Genomic DNA, 24,816 nt, shown 5'->3' with positions numbered 1-24,816 from the left:
AGAGGAAGTTTCAGTAGCTGTTGGCTGCCTGCTCGCCGTCCGGTCTGTGGTCGCTCCTCCAAACATTTCTCCTTGAGGAGGAGCTTTTAGTGTTTTGGAAGCGGACTCAGATGACAGCGGGATATAAACTGTGACAAGACATTCAAATATCTTTTTTGAGGAATAAATTGCATGGAAAAGAGTTGCTTTTCTTTTCTGCAGGAATAATATGAAATGCAATTTTATCCCAGTGCTTTTGGAGAGAATAAACTGATGAAATGGCACGTTCACTGATTCACACGAGTCTTGTTGTGGGTATTTTAGTGATTTTGATGCCCAGTCTTCATACTGGAGAAGGCGAGCCTTATTTTGAGGACGACAAGAGGTCTTGTCAAGGTGCTTTCGACTTGTATTTTGTCCTCGACAAGTAAGTGGCCTTCATGTTTATGGCATCTTTTCCTCCTCTCACCGCGCACTGCTGCGCGACGCCTCTGACGCTCTCAGACGCGCTTGCACTTCTATTATAACAACAGTCATTCGCTTAGACAGCCGAATAACAGAATTGAATTGATCCAAATGCTTCAACATGAAACAATTCATCAATATTTTTTAAATGGATAATAATTTCTAGGTATATTCTATCAGAAAACGTCTGGCGAGATATTGTGGGAAAAGAACTATTCCCAAAGGAGACCAGACAAGGATGCATATGGCAGGATGCACTGACATGAAATTCGAGCAAAATTCCTAACCATATAAACAACGAACCATTAACTATCTCTACAGAATTAACACACAATGCTGCTTATACTTTTTCTGATGGTTGATTCCTGAAGTTTTTGTCTAGTGTTCTGCGGCACATAGGAGGACAGGACTCTGTGCCTCGGGCGATGCTTTAACAAGCATGATTTTCTCTCACCTGGTGCGGTTCACATGCACATTTTGTGCATCATTATCTCAGGGGCGTCTCAATCATAAAAGGCAAATAGAGACCTCATCACAAGAGCATGCACTATTAGTTAGCTATACAAATACCCTTTTATTAAAAAAAATAGGGTGTGTCAAGATAGTTAAAAATGCATTTACTGTATTTTATTCCTTGCAACTTACAACTGCAGGCAGTTGTTTACATGTAATGTTAGTAGAATGCAAATAGTTATTTATATTTAAGTGTGTAATGAGTGTAAGTGGCATCCTAGTACTCCTAATTCTTTAGCACCTTGGAATTGTGAATACCCAAACAAGCTTAAACATGCTGGAGCATGCTATAGAACGGTTATAAATTAAGAATTTTTGAGGCCATCAGATTTTAGTCAAATATAAGGTAAAGCTCAAGAGCAACATACAGTAGCAATGCCTGTACAGTTTAGACAATAATTTTGCTCATTTAGTGAAATCTGAATATTAATTCCACAGAATATTAAATCTGAAGGAATCCAGTTTAAGATCTATTACAGAACAAAATTTGGGATTTTAGCCATAACCCTTTGTTACTGTGTTAGGAAGGCGCAAACGCATATTAGTTACACTTCACAGTTCGCTCTTCTGTTTGAAAGTTTTCTGAATGCCTTTAGAGACCTAAGGGAATGCATGCATCATCAGGCTTTTGCCACACTTCCACACTTTTAATCAGCTGAATGGTTCTGGCTGAATTTTCGAGGCCTTAAATGCCACTCAGTGACCCTACACTAATTGTAAATATCAGGCCATCGGTTCAGAGAGTTTTGGAAAGAAAAGCAGCTCCATTGCTTTTCAGAGAGAAAATACCTTTGATTATCAGTGGAACGAGAACTAGTTTTATGCCACTATATGTGACTCCTTTTAATTTACGGCTCCTTTTAGATCGTTTCTTAATATAACGATATTCTGACTCAGCGGTTTGTTGAAGATTGATGTTAGTTTGGAGGATAAGAGATAAAGCCAGGATCAAGCTGCATCAAAGGAAATCAGAAAAGTCTTTTTATTCTAGACTGCTGCATACCAGCACAATGTACTGAAATTGAATGACTTATTTCAGTGACCCTAAAAAGTATTTAGACACTAAACCACACTTAAAATGTCTGAATGTCATTTCATTGTATAACAAAATATCAAATGTATGTGTCATCTGCAAACACATTATGCTAGACCTTGAATTAACTACTTTTTGTTGCCATTTTACTTTTTAAACCTGTTGGTCTTAAGGTGATTTGGATGCATTAGGATATGAAGTCAGTTCCCCTTTTGTACAAACCGGTACAGAGTAACTAGTTCATCCGATTAACTATGGATATTTTCCACGAACATCTGAAAGCCAGAAAGTTTCCAATTGTTTGTTTTTTTCAAACAGTTGGTTGCAGTTGGTTTCATATTCAATAATCTAATGCAGATACATATTTGGGGTATTTTTTATTTAAAACTTTTTTTTTGCAAGTGTGGCTCAAATGTTCATTTTGGAACCACAGTATATCAATATATAAAATTGCAGGTGTGTTTAAAACTGACAACAGATTAGCATTGATTGCTGCTGTTACTGTTGCTAGATCCACATGTCCAATTTTATGTTTCCTGACCCCCTGTCAGAGATGGAGCTGTGAGCCTTTTTGGATGCTGATGTAGATGCCAACTCTATTTTGGATCCCAACCTGTTACACTCACCCATTGCCATCTGTTCCCATTCAAATGACTGGCTCCAGGAGGAAGGGGAGTTGCTCTCTGCTAGCAGGAGGCAGATTCATCTGGCACAAAGGCAATTAGCCCTTGTTGGGAACGCTTTGGGGCCTGTAATTAATTAGTGGCATGTGCGCATTTTATGTGCCCAGTACTCAAGGACCTGCTACTCTTAGATAGTGTATGAAAAGATGGTAATTGTTATGTAATTGTGTTTAAGGCAGCCATTATAATGCACAGAAGCCTCTGACTCTTTGAAGCATGCAGTTTTTCAACATATTTGATTTTATTATAGATCAGGAAGTGTCAAAAACCACTGGATTGAAATTTACTCCTTTGTGGAGCATCTTGCAGAGAAATTTATAAGGTAAAGTTGCTTTAGTTTTGATGTACTTTTGTACATACATACTGTAATACCTTTCAGAAGTAATACGTGAATAGTTATTTTTACAGCCCAATGTTACGGATGTCCTTCATTGTCTTCTCAACTCACGGAACAACGGTTATGAAACTCACCGACAACAGGTATCACACACATCAGCATCCAAAACAATATTAATGTTGCACAGAAATACACATATTGTTTGTCTCCATTGTAATAACTTTCCTCCATCATCTGTAATTCAGAAATGAAATTACCAGAGGCTTAAATATTTTGAAGAGAGAAATACCAGGAGGTGATACATATATGAATCTTGGATTGAAACAGGTATCTTTTGATTCTTATTGAATCAAATGAGTTCATTTAAATCAATCACTGAATCATCTTCTAGTCTTCTAATTCTACTATGGTTAAAAATGGTTAACTTGGCCGCAGAATGCATTTACTCCTGTAACACATCTGAGTACTAATCACTCTAGTCTTTTAATTCTACTTTGGTTAAAATTCCTGCATTAATGCTGTAAACATCTGCTTTTAAACTGCAGGCAAATGAGCAGATATATCACGGAAATTATGGTAACCGTCACTTTGAATTACCATGCAATTCATTCACACTTCCGCTTTTATTCTGGGAAAATCAAGCCTCAATGAGATGATGTTTATTTCACAGGGACAGCCAGTGTGATCATAGCACTGACGGATGGGGAGCTAAATGTCTATCAGTTTGTCACAGCACAACAAGAGGCAAGTACACAAGCCAGTGATGTCGCAACGGATGTGGCATGTTCTCTGGCAGATGTGTAATTGACAGTGGCATTTGCTCTGTAATAGAGCTGACTGTTTGTTGCCCATCTATGAGCAGGCGCAGAGAGCTCGGTCTTTGGGAGCCATCGTATACTGTGTGGGTGTAAAAGACTTCAATCAGACACAGGTAACTCAGCACCACTGCACAATAAATTGCTTTAGTGCCATCTCAGATTTAACCATGATTTCTGTACTAGAGATATATCTGTAAACCTGTATTGTATTACTTGTTTAGCTGGCCACAATTGCAGACACCATAGAGCATGTGTTCCCTGTAATTGGCGGATTCCAGGCCCTTGAAGGAATGATAGACTCTGTAAGTTTCTCTGTTTATCTCTCTGTCCTTGGCTACTTATAAAGTTAAAGTTTTGGTAGCAACAGCTGCATTTAAATGAGGGGCTGAATCACCTAAATGATCCCTCTGTGTGTACAAAAGACAGGAGGCACTCTCAAAATTGTGATTGTTGGCATCTTGCAGCTGTAAACAACAAACATGAATGCCATGCCAATCTTTTAACCCATATGGAGTCTGATATTTTTGTCAAAAGAAATGTATAGAATGGATGGAATAGAAGAATAGAAAGTAAAAAAAGAGTTTAAAGTCCCATTGCAAGAAGTTACATTAATGATATAGGCACATTGCAGGATATAAAGTCACATTGGAAGATCTAAATTGACATTTAATATAAATTGACGGGATATAAAGTCTTATTTGAGATATGAAGTCACATTGCAAGATATAGTCTCATTTGAGATATAAAGACATGTTGCGAGATTTAAAAAGTCTTATTGTGAGATATAAGTCACATTGTTATATGTAAATACACATTGTAAGATAAAAAGTCAGATTGTGAGATTTCTTATTTGAGATATGAAGTCACATTGCAAGATATAGTCTCATTTGAGATATAAAGACATGTTGCGAGATTTAAAAAAAGTCTTATTGTGAGATATAAGTCACATTGTTATATGTAAATACACATTGTAAGATAAAAAGTCAGATTGTGAGATAAAGTTTCATTGTGAGATATAAAGTCACAATACGGGATAAAAATGTCTTATGTGAAATATAGAGTCACATTGCAAGATACAGTCACACTGTGAGATATAAAGTCACATTGTGAGATTTAAAGTCACATTGCAAGATGTTGCAATTGGGAGATATAGGAGATTGTGCCGCTTTTATGAAGAGATCTAAAAGCATAACAATTTAGATGAGCTGTCAGCATCCAAAAGAGAGTGACATTACTGCATTACCAGTTAATAGTTCCGTCTGAGTGAACTTGGTTGCAGAATGCAATTGCTCCTTTAAAGGGGTCCTATTATGCTCTTTTACAAAGTCTTAATTTTGTTTTGGGGGTGTACTAGAACAGGCTCTCATACTAAGTTGTTCGAAAAACACATTATTTTTCACATATTTTACATTATTACAACACCTCTCTCTCCAGTCTGGCATGAACGGCTCGAATAGTTCCTGGATCAAATGAAGGCCCGCCTTCTGAAATACGAAATGTGCTTTGATTGGTTAGCTGGGTCAGTGTGTGCTGTGATTGGCAGCACTCGGCGCCTGGTCGGGAAATGACATGCCCCTTACCATAGCCGCCTGCGAGCTTCAGTGTAAATATTGCATCAAAATCAATTTGAGCATGATTTAAACCCGGATGATTGTAACCACTCTAAGTTCGTCTGCCTTGGGAAAACTAGCGTGTCTCCGACATAGTGATAACACTCATTGCCTTCTCTAGTGCAGCTCAACCAGGTCTCGTCCCATTCGTCCATATTTGTGATATCACAAATCCCGGAAAATATGCGTTGTGGTCCAAATGAGTCGTTCGTTGTAGTTTTTGAGAAGTGATTTCTGTTAAATAAAATATCTTCTTTTGAAGTGGACTTTGAGCTTTGTAACTTTGCAGATCTTTTTTATGCTCAAACAGCAACATTACAGACTAACTAAAGTTGAAAAAGTGAAAAAGCATAATAGGACCCCTTTAAAAAGTCTGTATATACTAAGTACTAAGCACTCTGGCACTCCTTTTTTCTTTGCAGATCATCAAGAAATCCTGCATTGAGATTTTAGCAGCTGAGCCTTCCAGTGTTTGCGCTGGTGGTAAGAGTCACCTCAACACTCGCCATGTTAATGTTTTTGTAATAATTTGAAAATAAATGTAATTAACACCATGATTTTTTACATTAAATCTGTCTGCTTTTAAAATAATATGAAAGGTCAGTGCGCACACCATAGTAAACAAAAAGCTTGTCTGTGCTAATTGTGTGAAAGCCCTGAGCGGTGTAATGGAGGCTTGTGAGTTGCGCTCTCTTGCACTCACCAGAAAATGAAAATTGATCATGTCTGGGCAGAGCTAATCCGCCTGTTCGCGTTACCAAGGAGACGGCGCTGTAAGTGCACTCTCGCGCAGTAAGTGCAAGCTAATAAGGTCATGTCAAGCCACATCCATCCTCTCTGGCCTACACACCAGTGCTCAATGTGGCAGGTCTGTCTGCTGAGCAGCAGCCAATTAAACAAATGGGCATTTCACTGGTAAAGGCGGAGCGGAACTGCAGCGCAGTTATTCTGCAGCACCTCGGCTAGACAACAGATCCGATGTGGCAAACTAGGCCAGGAAGAACCAGCCAGGCAAAAAACAGCTCTCTAATTTCACTTGAGCATTCCTAACAATAAGTTCTCTGTCAAGTTATGGGACATCAAACCCTGAAGCACACAGAGGGAGAGAGAGATAGAGAGAGGGCACACAGTGACCACTGCCAAACGATGGTGGTTAAAACAACAATACCCCTGCAGTTTGACCACACACTTATACTTTTGTGTCTTAGCACTAAGATATATTTTAGTTTAAGAGCTTATTTAACTCAAAATTATTCATATCATTAGAGTTATTTTGTATTAAATTAGATTTTAAATGATAGTGTTCACCTAGAAGTGTAAATCCTCATGTTGGGTCTCTTTTTTCTGTGGAACAAAGAAGATATTTTGAAAATGTTTCAACTGTATTTGTCCATACAATGAAAGTCAGTGGTTTCTACAACAACAATAGACTGCACTGATTTCTATTGTAAGGACAAAAAGATACAAAAAAAATGAAAAAATTAATGTCTTCTTTTGTACTCTGCAAAACAACATAATTCGATAAACTATCCCTTCAACAATCACCGTGTATTATTTCTTTATTTTAAAGCCACTAATCCAAAACAAGACAGTTAATGACCCCAAACTACTTTTTATTATTAACATGATTAATGAACATGATCCTTAAAGGAAACATTGCATGACAATGAATGTCATAATTAATGAAACATGTTGTGTAATTAAATCAATCCTTGAAGTAATGCACTGTGAAAATGACCATCCGCTGTATGTGTAATATGGTGCTCTAAATATTACAGTTTAGCCGAAGCATTTGAAACATGGGAATCATTTTTTGTTCTAATTTGATTGTGGTTAGTGGTTTGGTGTTTTAGTTGAGTGGTTTGGTTTGGTTTATTTGTCCATTAACATGAACCTTATTGGAAATATTGAAAGGCAATGAATGCCATAAGTAATGAAACATATTGTTGCGTAATTAAATCAATCCTTGAAGTAATACACTGTGAAAATTACTCATACAGCCATACGTGCATTATATTCCTCTAAATATTACAGTTTAGCTAAAGATTCATTTGAAGCATGGGACAATTTTGGTTTATTTTCGGGCTAATCTACTTGTGGTTAGTGGTTTGGTTTGGTTTGGTGTGCTGTGACGGCAGTTCCAGTGCCTGACAGTCTCAGCGATCAAACTGATGAGAAGTGACCAGCCCGTGCAGCCTGCAAACAGGCCATCACTCTCTGTTCTGAGAGGAGGCCCAGCCATCAAACATGACAGCCATCGTTGCTTTGATTAACCCTTGTGGTTCCTCTGGACCCCATCCCCCAGTTTGGGCAGTGATTGAAGTGTCCGTGTTCGGACGTGGCACCTCTGCTCTAAACAGCCCAAGCCATCAAGCTCTCAGGTGTGGATGGGAAGCGTCAGCTCTCCCCCGTGCAGCACAACGGGCGCGAGCCGACAGCGTACCAGCCCCTGCCCACCATCTCGCTGCCAGCGCTGCCCGCTGCCAAGCCAGTGTTGACCTTTTTACCCCTGCACTGTCCTGTCAGAACCCGACACACCATGTCTGACAGTAACGAGGGAAGAAAAGGACATGGATGTTGATGCCCGGTCTCCCAAAATTAAATGGAATTAGCCATTTCAGCTGTATGGACGTCACATTAAGCAGGCATGAGCGAGAGAGCTGGGCAAATTTAGATGCAGAGGTGGGGTGGAGAGGGGCTTCTGCATGGCAGACGGGATTAGTATAATTAGAGAGGAAATGACAGGTTAATTGGATCGGAAGGGAGTGGAATTTGTTTTGGTAGATCCATGATGAGACATGCTGAGAATTTTTTTGGGCTCAAATTTTCCCATGATCAGCCTTTTCGTTATTCGCCAGGTCTTGTGTACGTATATTGGAAAAAGGATCCTCAGAGAAAACATCAAAATTTATCCTGTTTACATTGTTAATGCATACTTCTGGTCTTATTGTGATTGATTAATCATTGCATGTTACTCCAAAGAATACATTTGTTTTTGTAATCCTTCAAGTTCGCATGAAATGAAAATTTAAATCTTTAAAACTCAAATTTGATAAATGCCTGTTATTGATCTTATCTAATAATTCATCCATGCAGACATTGCTTTTTTGAAACCTCATAATTTTTAACTAAGAATAGCTCAATCTTCTATTGAGTCTTCACAGACTACTCTCTGGTGATGTATGCTGGGCTTCTCCAAACATTTAGTATACTTTAAGTCTGTTCACTTCTTACAGTCAACCTCTAGCTTGCATTTAGATCTGCTTTCATCCAATCATCAACTAATGAACTGAACCAAGTCAACATTTCCTGCATATGACACAATATGGGATGTGGCATCTGTTGCTATTTCTATTACATTGCAACTTTAGTGATAATGTAATAAATCTTCCTCTAAAATGGGGTTCCTATTCTTCTGATGTCACTTAGGCTGTGAGGGTTACTGGATAATGTTAACCAATAGTAAAACAGGCATTAGTTAGTCATTATTTTAGAAACCTTGCCTTCAGAGTTGGCCCCATCCTGGAATGCCGGCTTTTCACAATCCAACAATTCCTGATGCATAAAACCCATCCAAGTGTTGTCCCATATTTTTAGCATATTTGTTGAATATCCTTATTTCAAAAAAGTACAATTAGCTGTGAATGTGGTGTTTACTTTAGGTGTTTACTTATTAAAGGTAAAAGAGGAAATCTACTATATTCAGGACTTACAGTATAGTGTTATTTCTCAGAGCAGTGATATTCTCCTGACCTTTCCATACAACTGTCTCTCCCTGATGGCACACTGCACAGAATGTTTTTCATCTTGTGAACTTTACACACTTAAATGTTAAAGGTTTACAACCAGAGCATTTTCTGAAGGTGTAGCGTTATTCAGAGATGAATGGCAGAATCAGTACAAATCCACTCAAATCTCCCTCAAGCGCACACTGGTGTGCACAGTGCCAGGAGTAAGGTCACATCCGCTCTGCATCCTTTGACGCCCGCTGAGACAGCTTCTAAGTGAGCATGTTTTTCTCTCTAACATATGCTGCTTAGCAGCCGTCAGAGGGTCTACAGCATCGCCTGGGGGGTCTCAAAGGTCAGGCAGCCAGCGTTGTCGGCCACCAATGCAGCACCTCCAGCTAGAGATTTGTGAAACTCTTCGCTTTTATTATTAGCACCGCTGGAGCATATGCATTTGCCCATTTGAGTTGAGCGTTCCTGAAAGGTTAAGGGTGGAAAAAAATAAGAAAACGTGCCCTCTGGCTGAGCACACTTTATAATGTTAGAGTATGGCTTTTTTTTTTTTTTTTTTTGGAAAAAGTCTACATGAGACAAAGATCTAAAAAGCCGGCTTGCCGTATGTAGGCATTTTTCTCATATTTAAAAAATATTTCAGTATAAATAGTACATGAAAACAATATTTCATCAAATTTTTGGTTAAAAATTTTTTCTGGAAGAAAAAAACACGTGCTTTTCACTATGCAGTAAAAGGACTTACTAAATGTTTGTTATTATATTTTTGGTTTGTGTTTCTTTAAGATTCTTTCCAAGTGGTTGTGAGGGGAAATGGATTTTTGCATGCCAGAAACATCAATCAGGTTCTGTGCAGCTTCAGAGTGAATGACACAGCTACACTGAGTAAGTAACATTATTAAATAAACAGTACTTTTAATATTGCATTCTTCTAAATAATGTATGCAACATTCTTTTATTATGTAAATGACCATTTCTGCTATAGTAATAATGAAGTATTTACCCTGAGAGTAGGTCTAAATGGTGATTATTGGTGAAAATGTATCTTATTATTTTTCACACAATTCATTTTCAGATGAAAGACCTGTCAGTGTTGAAGATACGCTCCTTCTTTGCCCCGCACCAATCATAAATGAGGCTGGAAAGTAGGTGCACTTCATCCTGCCACTTTATAGCTTAATGCATTGGTACCCTTGAAAAATTAGGGTCAATGTCATTTGGAATTATTCTTATCAGTCAATCTTCACGCACCCTAACACATCGAGACAACAGGCATGTGGTGTAAAAAGCCCAAGAAGAGCGTATAATTAGCCTCTCTGAGAGATTAGTCACCATGGGCTTGACCTGTGTGAAAAGTTCCCAGTGAGTGTGCATGTTAGCCCAGGGCTCTGGTGGTTTTCTGAGTTGAGAGAGAAAAGAACAGACAGTGAAATACAGAGCCGCTCGTATCCACATCAGCCAGAGCAGAGCCCCGGAGACTCACTACAGGTTACTTGCCAGGCCTTCTACAACAAATGAGCTGCTGCTGGCGGCTCATTTCCCTGCAAGCCCTCTGAATAATTATGTGTACCACCGGCTGTAGACACCTTGAGGATTTCATCTGTCTTGTTCTTGTCAGGAAGATTCTTTGAGATGCCAATGAAAGAGCCTCTCATGACACCTTAAGCAAAAGAGGGCTGTTTTTCAACTCTGGGTCAGCCTACATCACTACACACTGTATTGCGTTGCATTTGCTAATGTGACACAAAAACAGCTGGTGTTAATATTTCAATATTCAGCACTTTCCATTCATTCAAAACTTTGGATTGATTCATGTGTTCTTAGCATTATTTGTTATTGGATATAATCAAAATTCACAGTTCTGGATTAATAATAATATTGCCCAAGAATATAGAATACGTAGTATTTTTATTTATCCAATCTCTCTAGAACAGTCATTTCTGACTGCTCAATTGTGCCATCCAAAAGTCAGATGTTTCTTAATATTCTTAGTAAGATTTCTTAATAGTATAATACTTTTTATTAATCAGCTCATCCAGTAACTGAAACCAGCACTATTTTCATTTCTCTCTGATCATGCCGAGAGTCTGATTTATTGATTAAAGTGAAAATGACCTCAAAGTACTTCAGTATTTATATTACTGAATATAATGAACTGTTCTTTTTATTAGTGAAAGCATTATGATAATATTCAGGTAAGATTAAATTTTTTTTTGATAAAATCAATTTATTTATTTAGTGAAAAGTTGTATAATAATCTGGAGTGAAACATGCCAGATATGTGAATATGTAAATATGTGGATTATGCAATGTAAATATTTGGATTATCCACTGTGGCTGGCGACCCCTAATATGACCAGTGTTATTTTAGTATTATGTTTTTTTTTTTTTATGATTTGAATTAGCTTTTATTTTTATTTTCATTCTGATTTTGGTTGTAGTTGTAGTAATTATCTGCTTTGTCATTTTATTTTAAATATTTCTATTTATTTTTCATTTTTATTTGTTAGTACATTTTAGTACAAATTAAACTCATTTTATTTCAGTTATTTGCTAAGGCAATATTTCTAAAATAATTGTAAGTTTTTCATCTAATATGTAAATTTTATTTTATTACAGCTTTATTTCAAATACAATTTTTTATAGTTTTAGTTTTTAGTTAGGAATGAAAATATTTAATTATAACAGCAGAAAGTGAGAAAGTGAGAGTCGCGTAATAGGTAAGATGATGTCTATTTTGCAGTGACATGTCTGGATATGTCTTGTGGTATTAGAGTCTGATTTAGTGATTATTGAAATAGATTAGTGTCTAGGTCTCTCAAAAGTCAGCCAGAATGGTATGCATTCATATAAGGGAAAAACGGAGATGAAACATTCCATCATAATCCAGTTACAAAAGGGGTGGAATGATTCCAGCTAATTAGAGTCAATGGAGAGTTACTTGAAATTAAAAATGCCATCATGTTATGATTGTAAAAGACCATGTGAGTGATGTTCATTAATTTTTGAGGGGTGAGGAAAGGCGATTTCGGGGCAAAGTCTGCCCTCTCCTCCTCTGTATCCCCATCTTGTGAGACGAAGCTGTCAGTGCTGTCACCTAAACGCGTGGTGACTGAGTGGCCTCCTGAAGATGTGCTCAAAAAGAGCCAGCCGCTTGCTGATTGATGGAAACTGAGATGGATCTGTCACTGGACCCCCCTCCACCTAACCCCCTGTTATCCTGTTGTGCCCTCTTTCAGCCCATCCCCCATCCTGCCAACAGAGTGGCACTGGAAGGGGTGTGTAGGACCGACAGAGAGGTGACGGGGCAATACCCCTTCAGTAACTTATTTTCAGCTCGGTCTTCTCCCCCACCAAAGCAGAAGAAGAGGGGTCGCCTAAATCAAGAAAGCTGAGGCTTTTCCTACATACCAGCACTCTGAATGCCCATGGTAGAGCCAAACATCATGGTAGATCCCTGATGTTCGAAGAAAATCCATTTTTGAGAAAGTTGTCAGGGGGAAATGGACTCATTGTCAGTTTTGATGTCCATAAGCATGTCTTCATAGACTGTTATCAGTCACATGTCAGTCTCATGTCTTTCTCATCTCAAGGTTTGAAAATATGTTTTACTGAAGATCTTATCCATTTTAAAATCCATATAACATATTATCACTATACATTACTTAGTACTATTAACAGCATATTTTTCTATATTTGCACTACCATTCAAAAGTTTGGGGTCAGTAAGATTTTTTAAAAGAGATAATACTTTTATTCTCCAAGGATGCATTAAATTGATCCAAAGTGACCGTAAATACATTTATAACATTACAAATGAATTATATTTCAAATATATGCTGTTCTTTTAGAAAATGTTATTCATCAGAATCCACTGTTCAATCACATCCAACAATGATAGAATATGAAAGGTTTTTTAAACACCAGATCAGCATATTAACATAATTTTTGCAGGACACAGGAAGATTGGAGTAATGGCTACTGAATATTCAGCTTTGCCATCACAGGACTAATTTACTATATATTAAAATAGACAACAGAAAAACCAAAAAAGCATGGGAATGAAGCAAAAGTCTTCATTTGATTCCCACTGAGTCTCATTGTGACTTTGAGAAGCATTTGAAATAATTAACAGATCGCCATTGAAGCCTAATCAGAAATCATTGTTTGAAAGGCTTATTGTTTGCATATAAAACCAAATTTTATAAACGCAAAGTATGCATAGTTCTACCTTAGATAACACTTATCAGTCAAGTTCCTGTGCCTACATGCTTTCAGCATGCTGGTCTTTGAGGGTTGGTGTTGTTATCCATCAAAGAGGAATGCAATGGAAGTCATTCAGGCTCCAGATTACAAATTTGAACAAGAAAATGCTGATCTTAATGGCTTTAATAATAACCCCATTACAAGCTCACACATGTCCATCTGAGGAATGCAATGAATATGCCTTTTTAGCAGGTGTGATTGAAGTGTTTTGTGTGTGTGTGTGTGTGTGTATGTGTGTGTGCGTGCGTGCGTGTTTGTGTGTGTGTGTGTGTGTGTTACAGGGTGATATATCTGCAGGTTAGCATGAATGAGGGTTTGTCCTACATCACAAGCTCAGTGTACATCTCCACTACTGAATGTGTAAGTACATCTTTGTTCCTTTCTCAAAACCACTTCTGCCTGTAGAAACATGAATGGTGGATTGGGTTATGATAGTGATTCAGCTTCTCTGAATGTCTATTCGACATTGTTGTTTGCTGTCTACTACTATTTTGTTTTCCCCCCTTTTCTCTTACTCTTTCTTTTTCTCTTATGAGGTCTCCTCTGCTTTCTTTCATCAGAGGAGTCTGGTTTTGTCACGTAAGTTCAAATTAGCAGTAAAAAGATTAGTTCCATTGCTTGGAGTAGCCATTTGCCCTCTTCTTCAATCTCCTTACCTGCATGTTGATTTGTGTTATGCCAGCAAATACTCATGAAGATGTATTTATGTGTGTCTCTGAGTGCAGTATGATGGGACCATCCTGCTCATCTCTTTACTGGCTGTTTTCCTGTTGCTGGGACTGGTGCTGATGTGGTGGTTCTGGCCTCTGTGCTGTACAGTGGTACGCTGTACAAAAAAAAGCCTGACGCTATACACAATTAACAATTACAGTGACCTCAAAACATATTTAAGCAATTCAACTTTAATTGAATTAATTATTTGAATTTATTTTTGAATAATTATAAAAATGATTTCAGTTAAACATCACATTATTCAACCAAAAGCTTTGAAAAGTGTCATAATAATAATAATAATAAATTATTATAATTGTTGTTGTTATAAATCATGTTTATTTGTGTCATTCACACACAATGATTTAAAAATGTCAGTATAATAATAAAAAAATAATAAATATTATATTATATTATTACACAAAAAAGCAAGGATTAAACAATGTCTGTACATTATTATTTATAAATCATGCATTTATTTGTGTAATTCAAACAATAATTTAACAATATCATAATAATAATCATGATATTTTTGTAGTTGTTATAAATTATGTGTTTATTTGTCATTCACACACTCAATGATTTAACAATGTCATAATAATCATTATCATCACCATACACAAATAAACACGGATTAAACAATGCCAGTACATTATTATTATTATTTATAAATCATGCATTTATTTGTGCAAAAATAATTTAACAATTTCAGTATAATAATAATAATATTGTTGTTGTTTTTGTAGTTATTATAAATCTTGTTTATTTGTGTCATACACAATGATTTAACAATGTCAGTATAATAATAATAATAATAATTATTATTATTATTATTATTATAAAGCATGTACTTATTTGTGTTATTCACACACTCATACAATAATGTGTACCTTTCCCCAGTGCTATACGCAATGTAATGCTTTCATACTTTAATACTTTATACTGTACTGTTTATAGTACTACTATTTATACTGTATTGCTCTTAGCTTAGATTACATTCTTTCACTGGGAATTATTTTTCTTTCAGGTCATCAAGGAGGTGCCTCCACCCCCTCCCCCTGAGCCTGTGAGTCAAAGTCCCTCTAACCTCATTTTGTGCCTATGTTTGTGTATGTGTGTGTTTAGGCACAACCATGCACCCAAATGAACCATGGAAATTTAGAGCCGATATGAATCGGGGCACAAAGAAAACAGATTGCACACGATAAAACGAATAACTCTCAGAAGCTGAACCCAGTGTGGCCCAGAAATGGCATGATTCCTTGAAAACTGCATTCCCCAATGCTGCCATGAGTGCAACTGCTTTGCAAAAATGTCTGTCACCATTTAAGGGCATTTTCTATGCCACGGCCGTGTAAATAAAGACAAGTGAGCAGTGAAAGTGGACACAGCGGGGACCACAGCCTCAACCGTAGGATGACTGAATAGCAAAATTCAAGCAAAAAGGCTCATAATGATCCTCTTGTGTTTGCTTTGTTCCCAGAGGTCAAAGGCAAGCAGTCACTGAGGCTGATGGGAAATAAAAGAGCTTTGTGGAAATAGCTTTAGAGTGTGCATCTGTGCTTCTTAACACTGTGAGCACAAACAAGGCGCTCTGTCTCTAAAGTTTCCCTTTGATTTGGAGACACAATGTGGTTGCTACTTTTGCAGCTAACATTATTTGACCGTGTCTTTGTGTTTATTCTATCTGTGTAAACTAATGGGTTGAGTATGCTGTAACAAATTTAAACAAAATAAAGTGTTGTTTTCAACATAACTTTAAAGTATAGTCATTTTATGCTAATTATTACTAGTGTGATATTAGGTTTATGTAAGTTTTGTGTGCTCAACAGGAGTCCGATGATGAAGATGGCATGCCCAAAAAGAAATGGCCTACAGTAGATGCATCCTACTATGGAGGAAGAGGAGTTGGTGGAATCAAAAGAATGGAGGTGATGCATGTATGCTTGTACACAGTGTGTGTGTTTCGGCTTTATATAGGGTGTGTTAATCATAGGTTAACACAGGCTACAGGGGGATGAAGACCACACATGACGAGTGATGTTATGAACCCTCAAGGCACTAGAACACATCACTGTGACCTTAAATGCTCCCTGTCTGCCTGGTGCCAAAACTAGATCATGTGACATCATAAGACATGCTGACGCCTGTAGATTTACTCCTGTCATTTGCAAAGGTAGCATTATTGGACATGTACATTGTTGTACTTTGCAAAATACACACCTTTTTCACATTTACAGTGCCTATTACTTAAGTGCATTACGTAAAAACACTAGTGTTAATACAAGCTTGCATGAAGCGTCAATACGCCATTTCTCAGGATCACTGAGACATGCAAGCACTAACACAGCTAACACATGTGGAAACAATCATTTTTCTATAGTCTGTGTGGGTTATAACTGGACTGTGTTCCTGTGGTCTTCAGGTGCGTTGGGGGAACAAGGGCTCCACGGAGGAAGGAGCTAAACTGGAGAAGCCAAAGAACGCTGTAGTGAAAATGCCTGAAGACGAATATGAGCCTTATGAACCTAAAATCAGAAATCCTAATGGACGCAGATCTGCCCGTCACAGAAAGTGGTACAGTCCTATTCAGGTATATGACTTTTTTTACCCATAGAATTGAATATGAAATCATCTGCATTCACTAGATTAGCTTTGAAATATCAGTTAGATGTAGAAAGAAACACTGTAAAAGTCCAAAATGTGAGATTTTGAAGTCAAAAAGGTTTTAATAGAACAGTTCTATGTGTCTTAGGGGAAACTGGATGCTTTGTGGGCCCTTTTCCGTCGAGGATACGACCAAGTGTCACTCATGAGACCTCAGCCCGGAGATCAGGTACAACCATGAGCACATTAAAGTAACAGATATTCCAATACAGATTAATATTCCTCCTCAGAATAGAGACCTGATGCATATTTGTGCTTGAATATTATGGATAGCATTTCTGTTTTCATAGTGCCTTTGTTTATCTTATTTATTCTTTGAATAAGATGATTTTTTAAAAGACTGAATCCAGCTCCAGTTTGTTATTCTGTAATAGGACATTTTTTTATGTGTAATAGAAAGTACCTTAATATATTGTTGTATCAAAAAAAATTTTTTTAAGAAATAATACTTTTATTAATTAAGGATGCATTAAAATAATCAAAAGTAGCTATTAAGTCATTTACAGTATTCCAAAGAATGTCTATTTCAAATGATTCTGATCTTTTGAACTTTCTATCCATTAAATAATCCTAAAAGATATTACTGTATTGATATTACTTACTGTATTTTTGATCAAATACAACAATGGTAAGCATAAGAGACTACATTCAAAAATATGATTAAATATCATTAAATTGTAATTAAATATTAATATTTAATCCAAAATTTGTGGGTTCTGTATAAATTTGCGCTTACTGGGTGCTGCCATAGAAGGAAGCAAGGCAGCTCACTTGTTTTTGGAACACAGCTGTTGTGACATTCCCATCCTTTCTAAGCATGCTCAGTAGCCGGGACAGGAAATAGCAGTCTAATTACGCTGCTTTTAATTCCTCCTCTCATGGAGCAGTAGTGTGGCCGAGCACAGTCTCTCATTCTCTTGTGCCTTTTGTAAGAGACGTCCCTCAGTGTCTGAGCCCTGCTCTCTGCACCCTGCATTATTCCATCAGCACAAGCTGTGTCATGGCAACACATCTGTGTGTCTATGAAAGGCATCTTTCATGTGGGCCGAAGTGTCGCAGACTGTACAGTATGATCCCATTGACACGGGCAGGCTATAGCTCCGTTCCCACTGTAGATGGACCGATCTGATTTACTTTGGTTTTATTCTTCATGCTCCATAATGGGCCACTTGTCTGAGGCACTGCCAGTGTCCAGCTGCTCAGTGTACTTTGCATGAGCTTTAGAAGGTGCTGGTAAAGGCAGCAGACTCTGTAAAAGACAGGGTTTGGGTGGAAACAGCTGTGCTATTCATGGAGATTTGGGGTGTAGTTGTGTGTTCCATTCCCAGCTGCAGCACAATGCCTAGACAGCAGACACAAACAACTCACTGTGCCCAAACAAAACCTCTGCTCAGCTATAGACAGCTTAATCTCTATATTAGTCCACATTTTTCTCTTTATAACTCGTCTTTCTTTGCATTTCCTAGCTCTCTGTATCCTCTTTGTCTTTTCATCTGTTTCTATTCCTACCAAAGGGCCTCTTATGTATATGGTTCTGGTATTGTAGAGTTCAAAGATGGACTGCAACTAAACAGACTAAACAGACATTATATTGCTTGCCAAGCAGCACTGTACTGATATTCTGCAAACACATTGGTTAAGGGTTGTTCTAAACTAGTTCACATAATTTTCCCTTTATAATGCATATTTCATTATTTGATATGCTCTAAACCCCAAGCATAAGTATTGAACTTCTGCAGTTAATTAAACATGAACCGTTTGATGTAAAGATTAATTTGAACGTTTAGTTTGAGGTTTTTAGCTGATAAATTTGTATTTTTGTTACTCTTTAAAGAAATTTCACTTTAAATGGTATGGTGTCACATTTTGAAAATCTTCCGTTGATTTATTTTCAGTGTTGGGCAGTAACGCATTACTTAGAAACACGTTACTGTAATTTGATTACTTTTTTAGTAACGGAGTAATTTAACGCGTTATAATTTAAAAAATAGTAATTAGAATATAGTTACAAGCCGACGTCTCCATACGTTTCTGCCACGTTACATTGCTGACAGAATGCAGAGATTGTAAAAAGGATGTAGCACACGCACTGTCGAGTCAAGTGCCAGTGGATTAGAGACCTGCTCCCGCGAGACCCGACGCAACAGAGCGCGGCGCGGGACAAGATGGGCGAGTGCTGCTGCGGGCGGGTAGACACTCGTGTGTGTGTGTGTGTGTGTGTGCGGGATGCGGGAGAACAAAATGATTCAGGGGACTCCCGCAAAATAGAAATATCCAAACACAAAATATCTAAAACAAATAAATTGTTACTCATCTATTGCACAAAAGCAGCATAAACTAATATAAAATCTAAATGATTAACAGGTGCAAGCGTATGCAGAGTTTCTATTTAGGCTAAAACACGTGTTTGCAGCGTTGAGCAATGCAGTGCTGAAATGTGCGTGCTCACGAATCTTCTCATTATAACACACGAATAGTAGACATTATGAAAGATTCATTATGCATATATTTATTGTGTTATAATAACAGAGATTTGTGAGATTGCGATGAACTGAGATGTCTTTTAGAGATTATAAATGCAGTGCTGTTTGCTGACATTCTGCCATGTCAAACCATGCATGCAGCAGCCGCTTGCTTTAGTTCAAAATAACAGTGTTCTGTGAATATTGATGCTTTAATAACAAATATTTAACGGGAGCGTGTATGCTGGGATTTCATCAATTTCATGGAGAAAAAAAGTAATGTAACTAATAATGTAACTAATTACGAATTACTTTTGAAATAAAGTAATCAGAACAGTAACGTGATTACTTTTAAAAGGAGTACTCAGTAATTTGATTACATTTTCAGAGTAACTTGCCCAACACGGTTTATTTTAGACTGATAGGAGATAGGATGTTCTGCATTCGAAGTGTAACCAACAGCAATAATGTCATCACATTATTTGCAACCTAGATTCCAATTTTTTCGGCTTTCTTATATCTATTTGCATATCCATTTGCATGCATATTTTTTATTTTATTTTATTTTTTATTGGTCTTGTCAAAAACGGACCTAGTTATTTCTGCATAATTTCTCTTTCAATATAGCCTTTAACTCTAAATTTATGATTTCCCCCTTTTATTTAGTGCCTTTCAAGTACTTGACTTGATGCACACTTTGTAAAGTTGTTGAGATCTCTTCTAAAGCATTACAGGAGACAAATATAAGACCCCCCAGATTATTTAGCTAAAGAGAAAAATCTAAGCAGAGTGTGCTGTTGTTGAGAAGCTTCAAAGGAGACAATTGTGATACCACCAGAGTCTTTAGACTAGGAGAAATATCTGAGCACAGTTTGTGATGTTATTGAGATCTCTTTTCAAGTTTAAAGGAGACCATTGTGAGAGTGTTACGAGTTTTTGTCTCAGGAGACCAGTTTGAGAAGCAGGAGACTCAAGCAAAAATCTCCATTCGATCTTAAAGTAACCTAATTTCTGTCTAGGAGAAACATTTGAGACGTTAAAGAGATCTCACTTTTGATTTTTGTTTGGGTTAACTTGTGTGCAACCAAACCCTGAAACCTATATTTACATAAAACACCAACAGCAATCTTTTGTCATCTACTAAACACTATTTTTCTCCAGGAAGTGCAAATCTGGTTATTATATCTGGTTGGTTTCAGCAGCTTCTGTCTCTCCGGACATTTTATTAGTTTAGAAATATTTGTGTTATTATATTATAAATTCAAGTAAACTGAACAGTATCGCATTGGAATCTTATATTTTAAATGAATGTTAAACATTAACATGTATGAGCTGTGCTAATGTGTAATGTGATGAGTCCTGGGTCAAACCCTTTACCCATAGGCCTCAGTGCACACATTGTGATGCAGAGGTGACAGCCTTGCTTTATTGCTGACTTATAAGTGTTGTGTAAAGAAAGAAGCTCTTGTTGTTGAAAGTCTTTGTCTGGCCAGTTTACAAGCTTCACGTCCAATGCTCAGTATCTTCCCCCTCACGTCTGAGTGCCACCTACATTTCACACAAAGAAACTCTGTGGAATAGAGACTGTTTTTGTTTTTCCTAATGACCCACAGAGATGTAAAAGTTGTGACTCTGGTTAACAGAAGGAAGTGGCTTTTAAACATAATTTATGAGTCAAGGTGAATGACATGCTCCTCTGATTGTTCTCAGGGATTTCCCTCTCTGCGCTCGAGCCTAACCCTCACATAACCGACGCTTGGTGGTCTGATTTAACAGCGTATTAAACAGAGAGCCCCATAACGTGACATGGGGTACATTGGGCTAAGGGGGAGCTGAGTTTTATTGTGATGGGCTATTGTCAGGTTGGTGGGGGGGTGGTGGTGATTGATTCAGGTCTGTCTGGCTGTGGGGCAAAGCCATCATTTTGCCAGTCGTGTGCGACGAAAAGGACAATTTGGAGAGCAGCACAGCAACAGGCCTGCACAAGGGTGAGCATATGGGCCGAATGAGAAAGGAGACTCATGAATACTGTGCAGATGTGGGTGGAGGGAGTGGGGAAGAGAAATCTGTCCATATGATGTTTTAACTACTGTGGATGGCCCCCAGCAGGCTACAAGATTCTACAGGCTTTAAATCAGGGGTCTCGAACTCCAATTACCTGGGGGCCACTAGCAAGGTGGTGCTTTTTATCAGGATCTATTGAACAGTTGCAACAAATACAGGTTTAATCATTCAATCTGTTTACAGTCAACAGTATTAGAAAACAGACTTTACATGTAGACCTTTCTTTACATCTATTTCATATTTATGCAGATCACTCCTGCATGCTCAGTGAATTGACTCCACCCTTATTACTACACAATAAAAAGTCATATCCTCTCGTACCTTCAGACCCTCAAACAAAAAGGAGGGAATCTCTCCTGTGACAATTTAGCTAGTGGCCTTTAAACCGTCCATCTGTTTGTCTGATAAGTGCTCAAACAGCATGACAGAGACTGACTCCCCTTTTAACCGCTCTCCTTTCCACTCGAGTGAAAGTAATTTAAATGGAGTTCAGCAAGATCAGAGTAGGACACATATTAGTTCACGCTGTGCTTTTTTGTTGAAGGTGATAGTAACAATTGCTGTGGTGGTTCTAGAGACTGATTAGCCATGCCTACCATGTTTAGCTAATATTTGGCTGTTCATCCTTTATTTATTTATTTATTATCTATTTTTGTTAAATAAATTAGTATCATACTCCGTATTAAAATTATATACACTACCATTCAAAGGTTTGGGGGCTGTATTTTATTTTATTTTATTTTGTTTTGTTTTAATTTATTTTATTTTATTTTATTTATTTTAAAGAAATTAATACTCTTATTCAGCAAGAACAAATTAATCAAAAGTGACAGTAAAGACATTTAAAATATTACAAAAGATTTCTATTTAAAATAAATGCTGTTCTATTGACCTTTCTAGTTGAAGAAACCTGAAAAAAATGTATCATGGTTTCCACAAAAATATTAAGCATCACAACTATTTTCAACATTGATAATGTTTCTTGAGCACAAAATCATCATATTAAAATGATTTCTGAAGGATCATATGACACTGAATAATGGCTGATGAAAATTCAGCTTTGCCATCAAAGGAATCAAATACATTTGAAAATATAATAAAATAGAATTGTTATTTTAAATTTAAATTGTAGTTTTGATAAAATAAATACAGCCTTGGTGAGCAGGATAATTCTAGAATACGAACAAGACTTCTTCTGAACCTGAATGTTTGTTTTATGAAATTATGCAATGAAATGCTATTTAAAAGTTCAAGCAGTTTGTTTATCACTTATATTTTTAAATGTTTTATTTTTTGTAGCCAAGTATACTGTTTGACGGAAAAAGATTGAGAGCTTTGCCTTCATTCAAGCACTTGCATATGAATACATTACTTTTATAAAGCCCTGACAAAAGTGGGTGTTGTTGTGGATCCTGAGTCATCCACAGTTTTCATTTTTTGCACCTAATGAAGCATGAAGTGAGTTTTGAATGGCTTTGGTCAGTCCATCCCAAAGTCTGAACCCTCTCTGACGATTCTTCCTGAACGATCAGCCTGGCTGACAACAATGAGTCACTTCATCTTGAAGAATGTAAGTTTTTCTCAGAGACCAGCCCCTTGTTCCAACACCGTTTTCACAAATAGCTATTCTTCCTTAAGCGCAGCATTGCAACTCTTCAACCCCACCCCCATGATTTTAGGGACAGAATTGCAGTTGACAGCTGAGTTTCTGGATGTCTTAAGTGCTGTGGGTTCATCTCCTGGGCATTTCGAGCGAAAGCTAGCAAGAGAACGCAGCCTAGGATCAGCTGTACTGAGCTTTTGTTTTTGAATCCCACGCATTTCGCAGTGAACTTGTCACCTCTGGGGTTAAAAATACAATCTGTCCATACAAAATATATAAAGAGCATGGGTTATGTTTTATCCCCAGAAGTTATAGCTACTGATAGCAATGTAGTTTCAGCTTTGAACTGACAGTGATCCCGCCATCTGTCCTGTTTCCACAGGGGCGATGCATCAACTTTACCCGGGTGAAAGCAGAGGAGCCAAGGTCACCGCCACGCAGCAACTGTCCACTTCCACCTCCACCGCCCCCTCCAGACCATCAGCCACTCATGCGACCTCCGCCCAAAAGACCACCATCCCAGGGACCCTCCATCAACCGCTCACCCCCAGGACCTCCTCCAGCCCGGGCACCCCCAGGCCCCCACGGACCCCCTCCTTCACGACCCCCACCCTGCCCTGGGAACAGGAGTTGAGAACAATGGAGGGCCTTCACAGCTACCCTAAAATCTCTGCCTTTAATTTAGATTTGTGATATTTGCCAAAGCCACTGGTTTCCCCCAGTTTCAGACTGATGAGTTTGTTCATTTGGAGTGAATGAAATGTGATTTGTTCTTATTATAAACACAGGCACTGAAAGAGGGACTGCAGTAATGCATGAAATTATTACACATGCAAATGAATGGTTTTTAAGGCACTTAAGAGCATTGAATGTTGATTTTGGATTTGTATAGCAAAATTTAGCATGATGTTAATGTGTCGGTAGGTTAGAGCTGAAGTAAGTATCTGGTATACATTATGCCCTTTTTTAATTTGTATTATAATTTTAATAGGTCACATCTTTAAAAGGAAACTCAGATGTGTTGTGACTGCAGAGCAGTACAAACCACTAATTTATTAAGCCTTGGGTTCCTGGTAGGCTCTTGAATATAAAATGACAGGGTGTCTACCACTGGTACAGGACACTCAGCATGATATTTTATGTAATATATTTTGTGTTTTGCTTTATGGATCATGGTAGTTAATAGTAGTCCTATACAGCAGGAAAATATTGATGTTATAGTATGTTAATGGGTTGGACTCTAGGTGTTCTTTTGCCGTGACAAAAATCCCATTGTCTTATTTTTGTTTTATATAATATTTTCTCTCTCTCTTTATTGATACGAGAATGAGAACAACATTATCCCCATTCTATGCAAATGTATAAAAGCAAGGAATAATAATAAAGTATTCAGTTCTAAAACTGTTTGAACTTGAGTTGAACAAGCTTTATAACCATGACAGTGAAATGTTCACAAACTTAGGGTTTCGTCTTCATTCAAGTCTATTTTCACTGCTTTAAACATTTCAACCAGTTCCTTTAATTATATATATATATATATATATCAACTTTTGCAAATCTTACGAATGCCGCTAAGAAAGCAAAATGGATGCTCATGCATAAACACATAAACAAAGAATATTTTTGTTTGATGACGCCATTCTACAAGAATTGGTCAAATTTCTTAAGATTGCATCATTTTCTTCTGAACCTTCTGCATAACTGCTGACTGTCTTTGTTGTATACCATTGTTCAATTTTTGCCATCAGACTATTACTGCCCTAGTGTAAAAGTAAAAAAAACGCTTGATATAAATGAATATATGATATGAATCTACACGAAAAATAATATCCCTACTAATGCTTAGCCAAATTCCATATAAATAA

General features: G+C 37.4%; 1 protein-coding gene across 2 annotated transcripts; it reads left to right on the top strand.

The window, feature by feature from the left end:
• The first annotated feature begins 107 nt into the window (after positions 1-107).
• antxr1d (ANTXR cell adhesion molecule 1d) lies at positions 108-24,318 on the top strand. 2 transcript variants are annotated; one of them, XM_016276950.1, is made up of 18 exons: positions 108-406; positions 2,924-2,995; positions 3,082-3,153; positions 3,256-3,337; positions 3,556-3,586; positions 3,681-3,754; positions 3,873-3,941; positions 4,050-4,130; positions 5,861-5,921; positions 9,965-10,063; positions 10,254-10,323; positions 13,726-13,804; positions 14,170-14,265; positions 15,183-15,221; positions 15,988-16,086; positions 16,581-16,748; positions 16,911-16,991; positions 23,334-24,318. In XM_016276950.1, exons 1-18 carry the CDS (start codon positions 258-260, stop codon positions 23,583-23,585), a joined length of 1,674 nt encoding a protein of 557 aa, XP_016132436.1. In that variant the 5' UTR covers positions 108-257; the 3' UTR covers positions 23,586-24,318. The 2 variants fall into 2 exon arrangements, with proteins under 2 accessions (XP_016132436.1, XP_016132435.1); XM_016276949.1 differs by having other exon boundaries at positions 3,070-3,153.
• The last annotated feature ends 498 nt before the right edge of the window (positions 24,319-24,816 follow it).

This window comes from Sinocyclocheilus grahami, unplaced genomic scaffold (assembly GCF_001515645.1).
Source record: "Sinocyclocheilus grahami isolate Dianchi unplaced genomic scaffold, SAMN03320097.WGS_v1.1 scaffold106.1, whole genome shotgun sequence".
Lineage (NCBI taxonomy): Eukaryota > Metazoa > Chordata > Actinopteri > Cypriniformes > Cyprinidae > Sinocyclocheilus > Sinocyclocheilus grahami.
This window is presented reverse-complemented; position numbering and strand designations above follow the sequence as displayed.